The sequence below is a fragment of the Chanodichthys erythropterus genome, chromosome 3 (assembly GCF_024489055.1).
Source record: "Chanodichthys erythropterus isolate Z2021 chromosome 3, ASM2448905v1, whole genome shotgun sequence".
Lineage (NCBI taxonomy): Eukaryota > Metazoa > Chordata > Actinopteri > Cypriniformes > Xenocyprididae > Chanodichthys > Chanodichthys erythropterus.
Window position 1 is genome coordinate 3,292,366 of NC_090223.1, and position 16,530 is coordinate 3,308,895.

The window sequence follows — 16,530 nt, forward strand, 5'->3', positions numbered from 1 at the left end:
AGAAAGAAAGTGAGGCTTTGTTTTTCCTTGAACACGTGTTTCTCTGAAAACGATATGCGCTCTGGCACCGATCTTTATGAGAAACTGTTCTGTGTACTCAATACATGCTCTGAAGCTTCAGTGATGGACTTCATCTGAATGTTGCTATAGGCAGCCAATTCCCATGCATTAACATCTCATGACCACGACAAAACTAAGTGAAGCGAACATGTCTGTCATTATCTGAAGTGGTTTGTGTCAGATAAAGTGCTGATGTTCTCCAGGAGCAGAATTGAGAAACACATAATCTCTGGAAAAGTGAAATCATCCATAATTCTGACACTGACCTGAGATTCCTGATTCTGTGATCCAGTGGCTGCAGTTCGACGAGACTTTATTGACTTCTGTGTTCACGACAAGACATTAATTTACTCAGATCTACACTAAATGTGTTTCTGACACTTATTTAAAGGTGCAGTCAGTAATTCTGTCCACGTTTAAAGTAAAGAATAGCACATTTGACAAATCCAGTTTAAATGATGTAGAGTCGGGAAGAAACTGTTTCTTCCACATAAGGTGTTTTCTCTCGGCTCATGGTGGCCATACTGAGATCACATGACCAGCTGAATACTGCTCACTTTATCTCAGAAACACCTCAACAGAGCTGTACTGAACAAGATCTTTTAATTTATATAAATACATATTTTTACAGTGATGTGTGTCTGTATGAAGACTTTAGTGAGTGCACCTTTAACATCAAGTGAATTAATAAAATCTGATTTACATTAAATATGACACTAACCTGACATGACTCCAGACATGGTTTGATCCCTGTGAGTCAGAGACAGAGAAGGAAAAAGAGATTTACAGGATTATTCAGATTCAAAAAACATCCGATAATAGATGAGTCCTGGTTTAAACAAAGAAAAATAAACCTTCAATAATAAACGTAGCAATTCCAATAGGTTACTCACACCATGAGTGCTCTGGCTCTATATATCCAGTCTAGATACATCTGAATGAATTCAATTGTGTTCAGTGAGTGTTGAAGATCAAGTGCTTCAGTTTAATTCAGTTTTAGAATGAGTCAATGAGTCACAATCATTATAAAAACAGCAGAAATATCTTTATGAAATGATGCCCTCAAAGACCGCAATAAATAGCAGTAAAATGCTGGTTGTGAATGAGTAATATATTGAGTGTTTTTCTGCTGTAAACTGTGAGCAGCTGTCAGTGAATTAGACTGAAGATCACAGTCAATAAACACACATGTGAGATTCAATCATCAAAACACAAAACTGATCATTTAATCCCTGAAAAGACAGATGATTGGTCACATATGTAGTCATATTTTTAAATGAAAATCCCTTAAACAAATATAAGAGGCATCAAAACAGCTGAAGTGAATGTAATTAATTTAAATGTCTTTAAGTTCAGGTTATACTCACAGGGTTCAAATACCATTAAAACCATCAGAATTAAAGTGAAGATGAATTCAGAAGAAAAGACGACGATCCTCAGATCTCCAACTGCACCTTCACCATTAACTGAGGATGAAAAGAAACAACAGGAATTTATTTACAGCATGAACAGCTGATTATAAGGCTTATGACTGCTCCAAATTAATATATGTATGGTTCGTTTAGACACTAGATTAATATATGGTAAATTAATATATGGTTCGTTTAGACACTAGTAGAAATGGTGGTAGGAGTTTCCAGTTAGAGAAACTGGAGCGAGAGAGAAGGTCCCATTTAAAATATTTTATTCGAATTATAGCTGCATGTTTGAAATATTACAGGCATTCACCAATAGGGGTATGTGTGGTCTATAATGAACAGAGAAAACAAAATACAATATAAGTTTGCTGATATAAACAGTATTACAAAAGGCATGAAAAAAAATAACATTATATACAGCAGTGGTACAGTAAATAAAATTATACATATTATTCAAATTATTATTTGAACTAGTACAGTTCACAAATGACAATAACAAAATGTACAAAATATCTAAGTTGAACAGCTTAGAATGTAAAATGTTAACTTAATAATAAAAATGTATATACATAAAGATACCTCTAGGGGGCATCATTGGGCTTTCATACACAGCTGCCCTCAAATGTTACTCTGAACATTTGAACATGGTAGAAAGCCCTTCCTAAGTGGCAGGATTGAAGTTGTCATCATCCACGAGCTTGGGAATTGGGATCAACTGGGCCACCAGTCTAACATAAGTTCTTGAACCTGAACCGCAACTGTCCTTATTCATCCATCTTGTCCAGAGAAGGTACGGGCCACATTGCCCACTAGCCAGAGGGCTCATGGAAGTTGTGGGTCCATGATTAGCACTACTTGGTCAATCCTGAGTTTGTCATTGTCCCTTTGCCATTGTCTTTCCTGAAGACTTGGCAGGTAGTAATTAATAAATCTAGCCCAGAATTAGTCTGCAAGTATTTGACTATGCCTCCACCTCCTGGTTCCCAAAAGATTGCTTAAGTCATACATTAACTGTGGGAGAGAGGAGTCATGGTGACCCATGAGCAAGATGTTAGGTGTGATTAGGTCTGGGTCTGCGATATCGAATGATACATAGCCTAAAGGCTTAGCATTCATGATGCCTTCCACTTCAATGAGAACAGGCTTGCCCCTTCTAGCTATATATCTCCATAAAGACATCAAGAAGGCATCAGTGTTGAAACTCTCAAGTAGATCCAGATGGAGGCAACAGGTGGTCATACAATTGAAGACTATTCCCCATCTCTTTTCAGTTCGTCGTCCTATTTTTTGGTGAACTTGGTGAAACATACCTTTCACATCTCCGCTCACAGCAACGGTGTGCTGTCTGAACCGAAGCAGAACTCCAAGAATAGATGGACCAAGTATCGGACCACGAATAAGGTGTTCATTTAATGACTGACACTGATATTGGAAAGAACAGTTAAACACAACCCTTTTTTTGCCATTGTGTTTCACCATACGGTGTGGAATGTACCAGGATTCAGTGGACTTCTCAGCTTCCTGAGGGGAGATTTCTTTCACATAGCCAGCCTCAGAGAAGTTTGGGTCTTTGGCAAGTCTCTGTTCAGTGCTGCGGAGGGATGCCAATACTGTTTCCTTTGGGGCTTTAAGGGTGTTAGCGTTCGGACCTCTGAGCAAAGAAGTGGTATATTGTAGAATGCAGTCTACCTCTACTCTAGTAGTGTGGGATTTGAGTAGTGTGAGAGTGTGCTGGTCCTGTTTGAAACAAGGGGCTGTTGTTTCGTTAATGTAAGGTAGAGTGTCAATCTACCTCAACATTCTTAAGAAGCTCAGCATTCTGAGTATATATAGAGGTGTTCAGACATTATTGGTCACAAGGAGCAGGCTATTCCCAACAGGGCCTTGGACAGTCCAACCGAATCTAATGTGAACAGCTATGGGTGCATTAGGAGGTCTCATTCGTATGGGCTGGACTGGCAAGAGTATGTGAGGCATGTCTGACATCAAGGGCTGTTTTCGCTCAATCTGTGGCAATGGTAAGGACCGGATATGGGCATATATGCGTTGGAGAGCAGCTACTGGATAGTGTTCAGACAGTCTCAGATTCTCTGCAGTGAAGGCATGATTAATCTGGAACTTCTTAGTTTGTCTGTTTAAAGTTGACACAAAGAGGAAAACAGATGGTCCATTTAAGTGAAGTACATCCTGACGTATTGTACGTAGGCTGAGTGTTTCATTAAGGTTTAACTGTTCCACAGTCTGTGGAAGTATTATGCTATGCTCAGAGCCATCGTCTAACACTGCATACGTCTCCATGGCTTTATCTCTGTGATGGAGTAGAGCCTTGACTACCATTAGCATCACCTTTGGAGATCGATTGGGATGATCTAAGCACACCTGGGAAGGGGAAACATTGACCAGAAGATCACTCTTTTGTGTTTGCAAGGCTGCTTCATGGAGAATGGTAAGGTGCAGCTCTTTGCAAGTCTTGCATCCCCGCTTCAGAGTGCAGTGGTCTGTAGCATGTGCCTTTCCACATTTACAACCCTGTTTTCCTTCCATTATCCAATTCATTATTTGCTCTGTGGTTAGTAACTTAAATTTAGAGCAAGAGTTCAGGAAATGGTCCTTATTATTGCAATAAGGACAATACGGTTGAAACTCTAGTGTTTTGAGCATCCCTACCAATGAATGGATGGATAGGTCATCAAAAGCTTCAGCATCTCCAAACTTTACAGCAGGAGCATTCAGTATGGCACCTAACTCATATGGGACTAGCTGGCGTGGTTGACCATATTTATTTTGCAGTGCTTGTACAGCTGTGTACAGCCGGGGATCGTGCATATACACCTTGGCAAGCTGAAAAATACCGGGAAGCTTTAAGTGACCTAGGAGCACTTAAAACTTGTACTGTTCACTTAAGTGCACTGCTCAAAATGGCATTGGTCAATCTAATGAATAGCCAACAGCAAAGTTACTCTCACGCCATTTCAAAGGTTGGTATGACGGGTTTTGGAACACCATAGGCAGAATATCTCTAGTCTGGGAGTCTGCGCTTGAGGTTTATAGATTGCTGCCTGAGCTGGAAGGGCATGAGATGGAACTGGATGAGGTGCTGGGGATGCCACTAGAGTGTGAGGATACAGTGCTTGGTGTGGCTGAGGATGTCCTGAAGCCCCTGAGGCTACAGTCCTGTATATATATATATATATATATATATATATATATATATATATATATATATATATATATATATATATATATATATATATATATATAACTACAATACAATATAAGTTTGCTGATATAAACAGTATTACAAAAGGCAAGAAGAAAATCAACATTATACACAGCAGTAGTAACAGTAAATAAAATTATACATATTGTTCAAAATATTATTTAAACTAGTACAGTTTAAAATTGACAATAACAAAATGTACAAATTATTTAAGTTGAACAGCTTAGAATGTAAAACAATGATTGTTTATTCACTCACAGGAACAACAAACATGCAGTCCAATATCTGGCACAAAGAACAAGTCAGTTTTCCTATATACTTAATACTGATACAGACATGTCTTGACTTGTCCAGACAATAATAAAAAATGCATATACATAAAGATACCTCCAGAGGGCATCATTGGGCTTTCATACAATATGTGAATGGAAATAAGAGTAATAATGTCTTGGTTACGTATGTAACCCTCGTTCCCTGAAGGAGGGAATGGAGACAGTAGTGACCGACGAATTGGGATATCGTTAGAGAGCCCTATCAGCTTTGATTGAAACTAAACAAACCAATGGAATTGGTGTGCGATATTTACGATAATGCGCACTGCCCCCACCAGGTGGGTATAAATAGTGAAGCGGATGTAATCGCACGCTGTTTTTTGCTGAGGAGACAACCTAGAGTCTGCACTACAGCGAAGGCACAGGAACTGTGCCGACGGGACGTACATCTCTGTTCCCTCTTTCGGGGAATGAGGGTTACATACGTAACGGAGACGTTCTCTTTCAGTTGATCACGTACGTCAGTAGTGACTAACGAATTGGGATCCCAAATAAAACGCCACAGTTACTGACCCCTTCCAGCGCCCAGCGTAAGCTCCAGCCACCCGGCGCACCTGGTGGGCAGAAAAGGGGGCTTACACTGAGAGAGTCTAATGATGTTCTACTACAGTAAGACTTAAACAATACTGGGGAAGCAAACCCATAGGGGACACTGCAGAGGCCACAATCTACCCTGCAGGAGAGGAATTACGTGGAAATATGTGGAGTCCGTGGGATGGCTCCAGCCTAGACTCATCTGACAGGTGACAGCAGAGGTGGATCTGCTAAGGGAAAGACACTGGCTCACCGTAGGGAGTTTGACCGTGGACAATACACATATGGGACCAGTCAGGTGGAGGGGTCACAACATATGGCACAGACATCAATGTTGGAGACGGACGTTTGGCCTGGCATCAGACACTTCTCAATGTCCGAGCCGCAAGGGGAGGCGGAGGAACTCGACAGGATTCACCAAGCGGGGAACTCTACTGGAGCAATGGATGCACGTATCTGGCCCAGGGGGCGGAAGTGGCATAGCAAGCCAACACTAGAACGGGTTTCTTCGTGTTACCGGCTACTGGAAGCGAGTACACTGGAAGATACCAGTTATACACGAAGGCTATAGAATCTAGCGAATGTGTTGGGTATCGCCCAGCCCGCAGCTCTATAGATACCTGTCAGCGAGGCGCCGTGCGTCAGCGCCCAGGAAGAGGCAATTCCTCTAGTGGATTGAGCTCTTAACCCGAGCGGGGAAGGCATGTCTTGGGACTGATAAGCCAAGGAGATGATGTCCACTATTCAGTGGGCCATCCTCTGCTTGGAGACAGCCTTTCCCTGCTGCTGGTCTCCGTAACCGACAAAGAGCTGATCTGAGGTCCTAAAGCTTTGCGTTCTATCCACATATAGGCACAGACCACGGATGGGAAAGAGCAAAGCCAGGGCTGGGTCTGCCTCCTCCGAAAGCAGCACTTGTAGGTTCACTACCTGATCTCTGAAGGGAGTGGTAGGAACCTTGGGCACATATCCAGACCAGGGTCTAAAGATAACGTGAGAGTCACTGGGCCCGAATTCCAGGCACGATTCGAAAATGTGTGCAGGTCCCCTACCCTCTTGGGCGAGTTGCGACATGCGACGGGAACGTAGACCACCCTGATGGTTGATATACGCAATAGTCTTGTCTGACAACAGCTCCTTGAAGTGGCCCAGTGCAAGACGTACTGCTAGCAACTCAAGGCAATTGATATGCCAATGCAGTTGGGGCCCCGTCCACAGACCCGACACTGCATGCCCATTATACGTGGCTCCCCACCCAGTGGAAGAGGCATCTGTGGAAACATTTAGCTCTTTAGCTCTTGTTCTTTTGTGCTGAAGCACACAAGAAACAGCTGCAATGTGATTGCAGGTACACACTGATCGCCTGGTAGTCACATTCACAGAGGAACTGGCCCAAATCGCAAACCAGCAGGGCAGAAAACAATGCTGTGAAAACAGCAGCTGAAAGCTGTATAATAGCTTGTGAAAGCTCGTGGCTTTGCTGTAGGGTGCCTTAACACCAGCACGACGAAAAAAAGGCTCTTCAAAGGCTTGAGAAGTCACTCTTAGTCAAATAGCAGGAACACAACAGGTTGGCTCTGAAGCGAAAGACAGAGTGCGATTGCATCCGCTTCCCTATTTATACCCACCTGGCGGGGGCAGTGCGCATTATTCAAATATCGCATGCCAAATCCATTGGCTTGTTTAGTTTCACTCAAAGCTGATAGGGCTCTCTAGCGAAATCCCAATTCGTCAGTCACTACTGACGTACGTCAAAAGTGACTGACTGAAAGGGAACTTTAAGATGAAGCTGATCTCACTGCTTCACAGTGAGAGTTTACCACACAGTTCAGATTAACATTCTGTATTAGATTATAATATGTATTTACTGTAAAGTTCATGGTTTATATACAGATATATTACTGATGTTGAAGTGTTTGCTCACCTGTTTTCAGTATCAGTTCAGTCATCAGAGCAACAGAGTTCAGTAAAACAACACCGACTGATCCAAACACATACACAGGAACAAGATGGGGAAAATCTGGAAGATCAAATAATACAGTTTCATATCATCACAATTAGATCAAATAATACAGTCAATATCATCACCATTAGATCAAATAATACAGTTAATATCACCATTAGATCAGATGAAACCACATTAAAAACCACTACAGGAAAAAAAAAAATTTTTTACATCTTTCTAAATCTGATTATTAGTCTGTTTGAAGTTTGAAATTAATAATAAATAATAAATTATACAAAAATATTCTGTAGAATAATAATGTCTTTCATTATTCATCTACAATGAAATTTTATAAAAACAGCACCTGAGGGTGCAACTTCACCACAAAAAAAAAAAAAAACATACAGCTGTGGCGTTTCAGGAATTATGGATTTAACTTAAACTTACAGTAAAACCTGTATTTCCTTAACTGGTATAATGTTAATATACCAGAACTAAAATACCATAAAACACAGGAGGTGACGAGAAAGTTCAATGTTTATGACTAGCAGCTTCTCCACAAGCTGATGAAGTAAATATTATTTCTCATGTGTAGAAGAAGTACTTACTGAGAGTTGACAGAGGTTTAGATGTTGTTTTATTGGTCAAGAAAAAAATGGCACCACCATCATGGAGATCAGTGTTTGCTTAGGTTGGGCTTTCTATGTTAGATTTTTCTCTGCAATAATGCATATACTGTTGTAAAGCAGTGCTTTATAGTGAGCAGATATTAGCTGCTTTTATATGACGTTATAGTAATTGTGAGATTGCATGATTGCATCCAAAGCATCTGGATTTTGGTTTTGCTTTACCAACTCTGTGAAACTACAGCATGAGAAAAAGTGTTTCAGCAAACAGATATATGGAATAATTTAAAAACCATGTAGTGCATAAAAAATGTTGAACTACTGCATCACTTTGACACACAGAGACATCAAACATCAGCATATGAATCGCAACAATGGTGATTAAAAATGCTTTACGCTGCAATGCATGCTGGGTATCACCATAGGACAAAACTTCCATCATGCACTGCAGTATGAATAATTATTTTCACCACTGTTGAGGATTGTATGCTCTGTTTTCATGTCTAAGCCTGAGTGGTAATAGTTGTTCATTTTCAGCATTGAAGCAATAAGGTGCCATTTGTTTGGATTTTTTTTTTTTTTTTTTTTTTTGCAATTTTGTAATGCTGAAAATACCTCTTTATGCATTTGAAATGCATTTCAAGCAGAAAATTCAAACTGATCTGCTCGTTCAGTCTTTTAATTCAGCAATATGTAAGTGTTTGCTGTGAAACACCATTGCAATTGCTCAAAAGCAAATTACTTTGGTGGCATTATACTTTGGTATAATGGTGGCATCATTTTTTGACCAATTAAATCGCTGTTAATTCTCAATAAGAACTTCTTTAGATGTGGGACAGAAATAAAGTCAACCTGGTTAGTAATAAGTGAATCAGACCTTTTAATCAAACAGTTTTACTCAAACAGATAACAAAATTTTTCACTGTATATAGTAAAGGAACTTACTGTTAACAGGTTTTTACTGTATAATTTTCTTTACAGTCTTTATGATAATGGTACAGTGTAGAGACTCAATCTCTCTTCAGAAGAGAATAAACTAGAGCTGATAGCAGAAGATGATCAGATGATTGATACTGTACCATAATCAAATGACCAAGTGAAGTTTATCACTGTCCAGAGTAACTGAAGAAATGCAATCATGCAGGCCCATCCCACACGATCTGAACATGAACAAACACATCATCATCGTCATGGTAACGGTTTCTGTAAAGTGTTCATTAACTGACCGACATATAACATGTATAGTACAATTTAGCTTAAGATATACTAGAAAGATATTTCAGATATATAATTTTAGATTATCGCACCCTTTTCATTTTCCAGAGCGATGATGTAGAAACAGACCATTACAGCATTGACCAATAACATGAGAGTTAAATACACTGATCTCCTGACTGAAGATGAACCTGAAAAACATGTTTAATAATATTAGTTTAAAAAGAAGAGCATTTCTGTGTTTGACACTGACTGAATAAAAATAAGATCCTAAATATATAATCATCTCACAAATGTTCAAAACATTTGAACACATATTATTATGAAATCACTGGAAATATTTCTACTCTCACTCAAAATCTGTAAAGATCAGACATTCATAATGACATGAGCAAAATATTGATCTCATTATGATGAGTTATGAGTGTTTATATCAGGAGCAGATCATAATTAATCAAACACTTACAGCCCATTATCCGAACACATGTTTTGTCCCAATCACATCTTGTTACTGTGAGAAACAATGGTAAAACTGCAATAATGATGAATCCTGAAAACAGAAGATTGATTACAATAATAATGAGATTCACAGAAGATATCCATCACTCATCATATTTACAGTATGTCAGATTCACTTCTGCTTGTAAGATGAAAATGGTTTTATTTTTCAGCATTTCAAAACTTGAGGATAAATAAGGAGAATGAGGAGCACAGCTGAATAATATAGGCTATATATGGGCAACATCTCATGTGCAGCAGATGTTAGCACAGATGTGATTCAATCACAGTCCTGATGATATAGAGCTCCTGATCACGTAATGTCGCATTAAACAACAGTTCCACGAACAACAAATAGGGAAAACACAGAAAGCAAGGTTAACTTACTGTCAGACATACCCTGAACTCTTGGTTGATTAACCCAAACCTTTCTTACTCGAGGTATGCTGTTTCTATAAACGCATCCAGAAGTAATGTAAAACAGATGCTAGTAGCTTCAAAAAAGACACCAAGTGTAAACATAGATTTTTTTTGTTTTTTTCTTATGTTGTTTTGCAATTTTTTTTTATTTGCACTAATTTTTTTATTTACTACATATTCATAAACTAAATTAATGTCAAGTTCGAAGAGTAAGTTTTAACATTAATAGATAACATGGACATCAGTGTGAACATTAATTAATTGTCGTAATCAAATGAACTTGTTAAAATAAATGCTACACACTTTAAAGATACTGTAATATTTAAAAGGTGTGTTATAAAACCCCTTCTCTTTTTCTTCTTACACCCTAATATAAACTGTAATTAATTAATTAATCACATCAATATATTTTAATATGTAAAGAACAATATGTCTAGAACACAAAAGGAAAGTTTCCACAGATTTTTCTTGATATGATTTTAATACAGTTGAATAATGTTTTCTTGCACTATTACTCATAAATGAATGTAAATAGTTCATAAATGTAAACTCACCTCCTCTAGCAGATCCAAAGGCATAAAACAGGAGGATGAATTGTAGTGAAGGCAGAACATCAAAGCTTACATTACCCAGAACCCAGAATATATTAATGTTCTGTTGACTTAACTTCCCAATTGATTTAACCAATGCTGTATAAGGAAAAAAATAATAATAATTAATAAATAAATAAATCCATCCAAATGTTTGATCTGATTTTAAATTAATACCATGATAAACAAAAAAGTACACAGTAAAATCCCAAGGGTTAGATCAACTCTGTTTAGAGAACATATGGTCCCTCTCTAAATAGTGTTAATGTAACAGTGAAGCAGGGTTAAAGTTAATGAGATAATTAAGCAATTCATTAAGTGATGATTGAACATTAATGATGAACACCTGCTGTTAACAAGCAGAATCACTGAAGAAAAGAGAAACAACAACTACAACTGACTTTAGCCACAGCTTTAGATGAAATCAACTAAAGATGATAAAAGACATTAAATACCTCAAGATCTGATTAAAACGTCTGTTTCACTTATTACCAGCCAGGTTGACTTTATTTCTGTCCCACATCTAAAGAAGTTCTTATTGAGAATTAACAGCGGTTTAGATGTTGATGTTTTGTTGGTCAAAAAATGATGCCACCATCATGGTGGTCAGGGTTTGTTTTAGTTGGGCTCTTGACCCTTTTACGTCTTTAAGATTATTTGCGTTTGAGCTATGGTGTTTCACAGCAAACACTTGTACATTGCTGAATTAAAAGACTGAAGGAGCAGATCAGTTTAAATTTTCTGCTTAAAATAAATGCATTTCAAATGCACAAAGAGGTATTTTCAGCATTACAAAATTGCAAAAAAAAAAAATTCCAAACAAACGACACCATAATGCTTCAATGCTGAAAATGAGCAACTATTACCACTCAGGCTTAGACAGTGGTGACAATAATTATTCATACTGCAGTGCATGATGGAAGTTTTGTCCTATGGTGATACATAGCATGCATTGCAACGTAAAGCATTTTTAATCACCATTGTTGTGATTCATATGCTGATTCTTGATGTCTGTGTGTGTCAAAGTGATGCAGTAGTTCAACATTTTTTATGCACTACATGGTTTTTAAATTATTCCATATATCTGTTTGCTGAAACACTTTTTCTCATGCTTTCACAGAGTTGGTAATGCAAAACCAAAATCCAGTTGCTTTGGATGCAATCAGGCAATCTCACAATTACTATATCATATAAAAGCAGCTAATATCTGCTCACTATAAAACACTGACCTCACTGCTTTATAACAGTATATGCATTGTTGCAGAGAAAAATCTACCATAAAAAGCCCAACCTAAGCAAACGCTGATCTCCATGATGGTGGCACCATTTGTTTTCTTGACCAATAAAACAACATCTAAACCTCTGTCAATTCTCAGTAAGTACTTCTGTACACATGAGAAAATAAAGTAAATCTGGTTATTAATATTTGAAGCTGGTAATGCTGTTTGTGGAGTTGTTTAATCAGATCTTCAGAGAATAAACACTTTTTATCTTCAGTTGATTTCATCTAAGGCTGTGGCTGAAGTCAGTTGTTGTTGTGTTTCCCTTTTTTTCCAGTGATTCTGCTTGTTAAGAGCAGGTGTTCATCACTAATGCTCAATCATCACTTAATTAATTGGTTAATTATCTCATTAACTTTAACTCTGCTTCAGTGTTATTTAACACTATTTAGAGGGGGACCAAATGACCACTTAATATTACACACATTAAAGTAATTATGTAGGCATTATGACAAAATACTGACTCAGTTTATCTACATTATGAAAGTAAAATGTAAATAAACACAAATGAATGTAATTCAGTATGAATTCAATCATTATTTAATGTATTCAACTAAAGAATACTGTAATAAAGACTAGTAATAAATATCTTGATAATAAATCTCATTAATTATACACTGTAATAAAATACTAATCACAACTTACTATTTAGTTTTTCGATGAGATAACTCAAATATTCAAATAACTTTCCCTAAACAATCAGAGAGAAGCTTCAAAGATTAAAGTGGCTTCATTTCTCCATCCCTACTCAGTACTTTTAGGCCTTTTTTGCAAACATTTAGACCAAGTGTAGCTATTTTAGAGAGCATTTACTCATTTTGAGCCTGGTTTTAAACATGAACTATCTGTAATGTCATTTCGGGTGTGTGGAAAAAGAGCCAATTTAACAAAACCATCTAATTACACAATTTACATTGCAATAAAACACAATGAAATACAATAAAAACATAGTGGTCAGACAACTCTACGCACTCTGCATACCATGAGAGGGTGCTTATTAATGTCGTTATTATAATTTTTAAAATTATTTTTAAAAATTATTAATCTACTGTATGTGTGTGTACAGTCATGTCATAATGTGAAAGCAAGAAAGAATGAGAATATATAAAGGTGTGTGTTTGTGTGTTGTAAAGTCAAACGTGTGCGGGATGTGCGAAAAGTATCAGCCATCTGATTGGCTAGGTTTCGTTATGACAATCATTAATAATGACAATCATCAGAATTATCTTTATAAACATTTAATGTGTCTCTACTCAGATAATTAAATAAATGCATGGATACATGCATTAAAAAGAAAAACTAAACAAAAGAGATTCAGATTAGTGATTTGTTGAGCTGTGATTTCACTAATGCTGGTTCCTGATCACATAATATTTCTCATAAAGATATGGAAGCAAAATCATCAGCATTATCTTACAGTGGTTGAGCAGACTTGATCAGATTTGATTCATGATTAACAGATTTTTTATTGAATTGCAAAATCTGCTAAATGATTAATATTTTTTAAAATAAAAAAGGATCATAAAATTGCATTTTTATATACTGCTATTTTTAAAAGAAGCTATTTCACATAACATCTCGGTTACATAGGTAACCCTCGTTCCCTGAAGGGGGGAACGGAGACGTACGTTGGACAGACCTACGAATAGGAATCTCACTAGAGAGGCCAATCTGTTTTGAGAGTAACTAAATGAACCAATGCACATTGGCATGCAATCATATGCAGCAGCTGCTCACCTCGCAGATATGTAATAAGCAGCAGGTGCATTGCATCTTCAGGTTTTTGTTGAGGAGCCAAACAGGTTAGGCAGCAGCATCAGCGGGGTACAGTGACTGTGGCGACCTGATGTACGTCTCCATTCCCTCCTTCAGGGAACAAGGGTTCCCGAGATGTTCTCGTCGGACAGACTGACGAATAGGAATCCCTACCAAAGCGCCACAGGAGCAGCTCCCTTCCAGCGCTCTGTTGCAAGCCACCTAAACCCCTTTGCCTAAGGACGGTGGGACAGGGTTAACACAGAGAGTGTCGATCACTGCTGTTCCCCAAAAACCCATTCAGTGAGAATATTGGATAACACTGAGAAAGCATACCCTTTCGCTAGGAAAGGAACACTTCAGAAGCCACATCCTTCCTAGAAGAAGTTATTTGGTAACGTATAAAGTACATATGGACTAACCCGATAGGACTGTACTAAGTCCTGAAGAGAGGTGGGTTCTGCCAGAGGGAAAGTCACAGGCTTTGTTTAGGAGCAACTGTGGAACTACACATATGGGATCCCTGTAGGGTCACACATATGGTACCCAGCCTAAATCTGGTTCTAAAGGATACAACAGAGTTTAGGCCTGGCGCCAGACACTCCGTCACATCTGACTGCCGAAGGGAGATTGGAGGACTCAACGGTGTCTGCCTTGTAGGGACTCTCTGGAGTAATAAGCACATGTATGCGCAGCAAGCCAACACTAAGCCGAGGCCTCTCCATTCCTCTGACCTGAGGAGAGAACACGGCTCGACACGAAGGCTATAGAATCTAGCAAACATGTTAGGTGTTGCCCAGCCCGCAGCTCTACAAACGTCTGTCAGTGAGGTGCCACAAGTCAGCGCCCAGGAGGATGCAACATCTCTTGTAGAGTAAGCATGCAACCTGACCAGGCAGGGCATGCCTTGTGCTTGGTAAGCCAAGGCAATGGCGTCCATTATCCAGTGGGCAATCCTCTGTTTGGAGATAGCCATTCCCTTCTGCTGGCCTCCGTTACAGACACTGAGCTGGTCTGACGTCCTGAGGCTTTGAGTTCTATCTATGTACAGTCGCAAATCGCAAACTGGACAGAGCAAAGCCAGGGCTGAGTCTGCCTCCTCCGGGAGCAGCGTTTGCAGGCTCACTACCTGATCCCTGAAGGGAGTGGTAGGAACCTTGGGCACATAGCCAGGCTGGGGTCTCAGTACCACGTGGCTGTTGCTCGGCCTGAACTCTAGGCACAATTCGTTGCCCGAAGGTTCCACTTCAAGGCATAAGTACATCTTTTAGACAGTGCACGTGACGAAGTGATGGTGTTAAGTACCTCGGGGGTAAGTCACCTAGAACCTTCGCGTCCCGTCCAGGGACCAGACATGGAGTTTTCAGAGGTGTGGATGAGGGTGTCAAAGGGTGCCCCATCTCTGACTTTGCACAAGGCCTGTGCAAGTAGACTCATTGGGGGAAACACATATTTGTGAAGGCCCCAGGGCCAACTGTGTGTCAGTGTATCTGTACAACAACCGGCAGTGAGAGGTTTCTGGCGTGGCAAACAGGAGGCTCTTCGAACTCTCTCCAAATCAGCTGGACCACCTGGGGGTGGAGTTGCCACTCTCCTGGAAGCAACTCCTGAGTGCTTGTCGGCCACACGGTTGAGCTCACCAGGAACATGAATGGCGTGAAGCGACCACAGATGCTTCTGACTCCAAAGGAGGAGATGGCGGGCAAGTTGTGACATGCGATGGGAGCATAAACCACCTTGGCGGTTGACGTACGCAAAGATCGCAGTGTTGTCCTTGCGGACCAGTACATGCTTGCCCTGTAATGGCTCTTTCAGGTGGCTCTGCAAGCAACTCGAGGCAGTTGATGGTTGATGTGCCAATGCAGTTGGGGGCCTGTCCAAACCCCTGATATTGCATGCCTGTTGTACGTGGCACCTCAGCTGGTGGCAGAGGCATCTGTGAACATGCCGAGACACCTGCTCTAGGGGCACTCCTGCTCGAAGAAACAAGGGGTCTGACCAGCAGCACTGGAAAGCACTGTAAACTCTTTCAGGGACTTACTCTTTTAAAAGTGCTGAAGCATGCAGGGGAACAGCCGCCGCAACACAGACAGGGATTGTGTGCAGCCTGTCATGTGCACTCCTCTCTTTGAACACTCTTACTGACTGTCAAAACGGCTTTTAACGCACCGTATTGGCCACGAGAACAGCCCTTTTCAAGCTGAAAAAACAGTTTTTTTGATCAAAAAGGCAAGCACAAACACAAAAGAGAGAAAAAGAGAGGACTCAACCTCGCTGCTGTGCTGTGCGAAAAGCTGAAGATGCAAGGTACCTGCTGCTCATTAAATATCTGCGCTGCGAGGAGAGCAGCTGCTGCATATGATTGCATGCCAATTTGCATTGGCTCGTTTAGTTACACTTGAAGCAGAATGGCCTCTCTAGCAAGATTCCTATTCGGGTGCTGGTCATATAATTAGAATATCATCAAAAGGTTTATTTATTTCACTAATTCCATTCAAAAAGTGAAACTTGTATATTATATTTTGTATATTATATGTATATTTATTTCTTTTCATTTTGATGATTATAACTGACAACTAAGGAAAATCCCAAATTCAGTATCTCAGAAAATTAGAATATTACTTAAGACCAATACAA

The 16,530-nt window shown here is 39.4% G+C and overlaps 1 protein-coding gene and 1 pseudogene across 7 annotated transcripts in view; both read right to left on the bottom strand.

Moving 5' to 3' along the window:
- Positions 1–16,530, bottom strand: part of LOC137015311 (zinc finger protein 729-like) — a 343,783-nt pseudogene that overhangs the window by 14,663 nt on the left and 312,590 nt on the right.
- LOC137015226 (uncharacterized) overlaps positions 22–16,530 on the bottom strand; it is a 48,272-nt gene continuing 31,763 nt past the window's right edge. For 4 of the 7 annotated variants that reach the window (XM_067380064.1, XM_067380056.1, XM_067380046.1 and 1 more), the window contains 7 exons: positions 10,823–10,957; positions 9,817–9,900; positions 9,443–9,541; positions 9,215–9,295; positions 7,489–7,584; positions 1,428–1,526; positions 22–810 (listed from right to left, as the gene is read on the bottom strand). In XM_067380064.1, the coding sequence (XP_067236165.1) occupies positions 686–810; positions 1,428–1,526; positions 7,489–7,584; positions 9,215–9,295; positions 9,443–9,541; positions 9,817–9,900; positions 10,823–10,957 (719 nt within the window). In that variant the 3' untranslated portion in view covers positions 22–685. Of the gene's footprint in view, positions 811–1,427; positions 1,527–7,488; positions 7,585–9,214; positions 9,296–9,442; positions 9,542–9,816; positions 9,901–10,822; positions 10,958–15,309; positions 16,334–16,530 lie in introns of those variants that run through there. The other 3 variants (XM_067380073.1, XM_067380082.1, XM_067380100.1) reach the window with 2 other exon arrangements.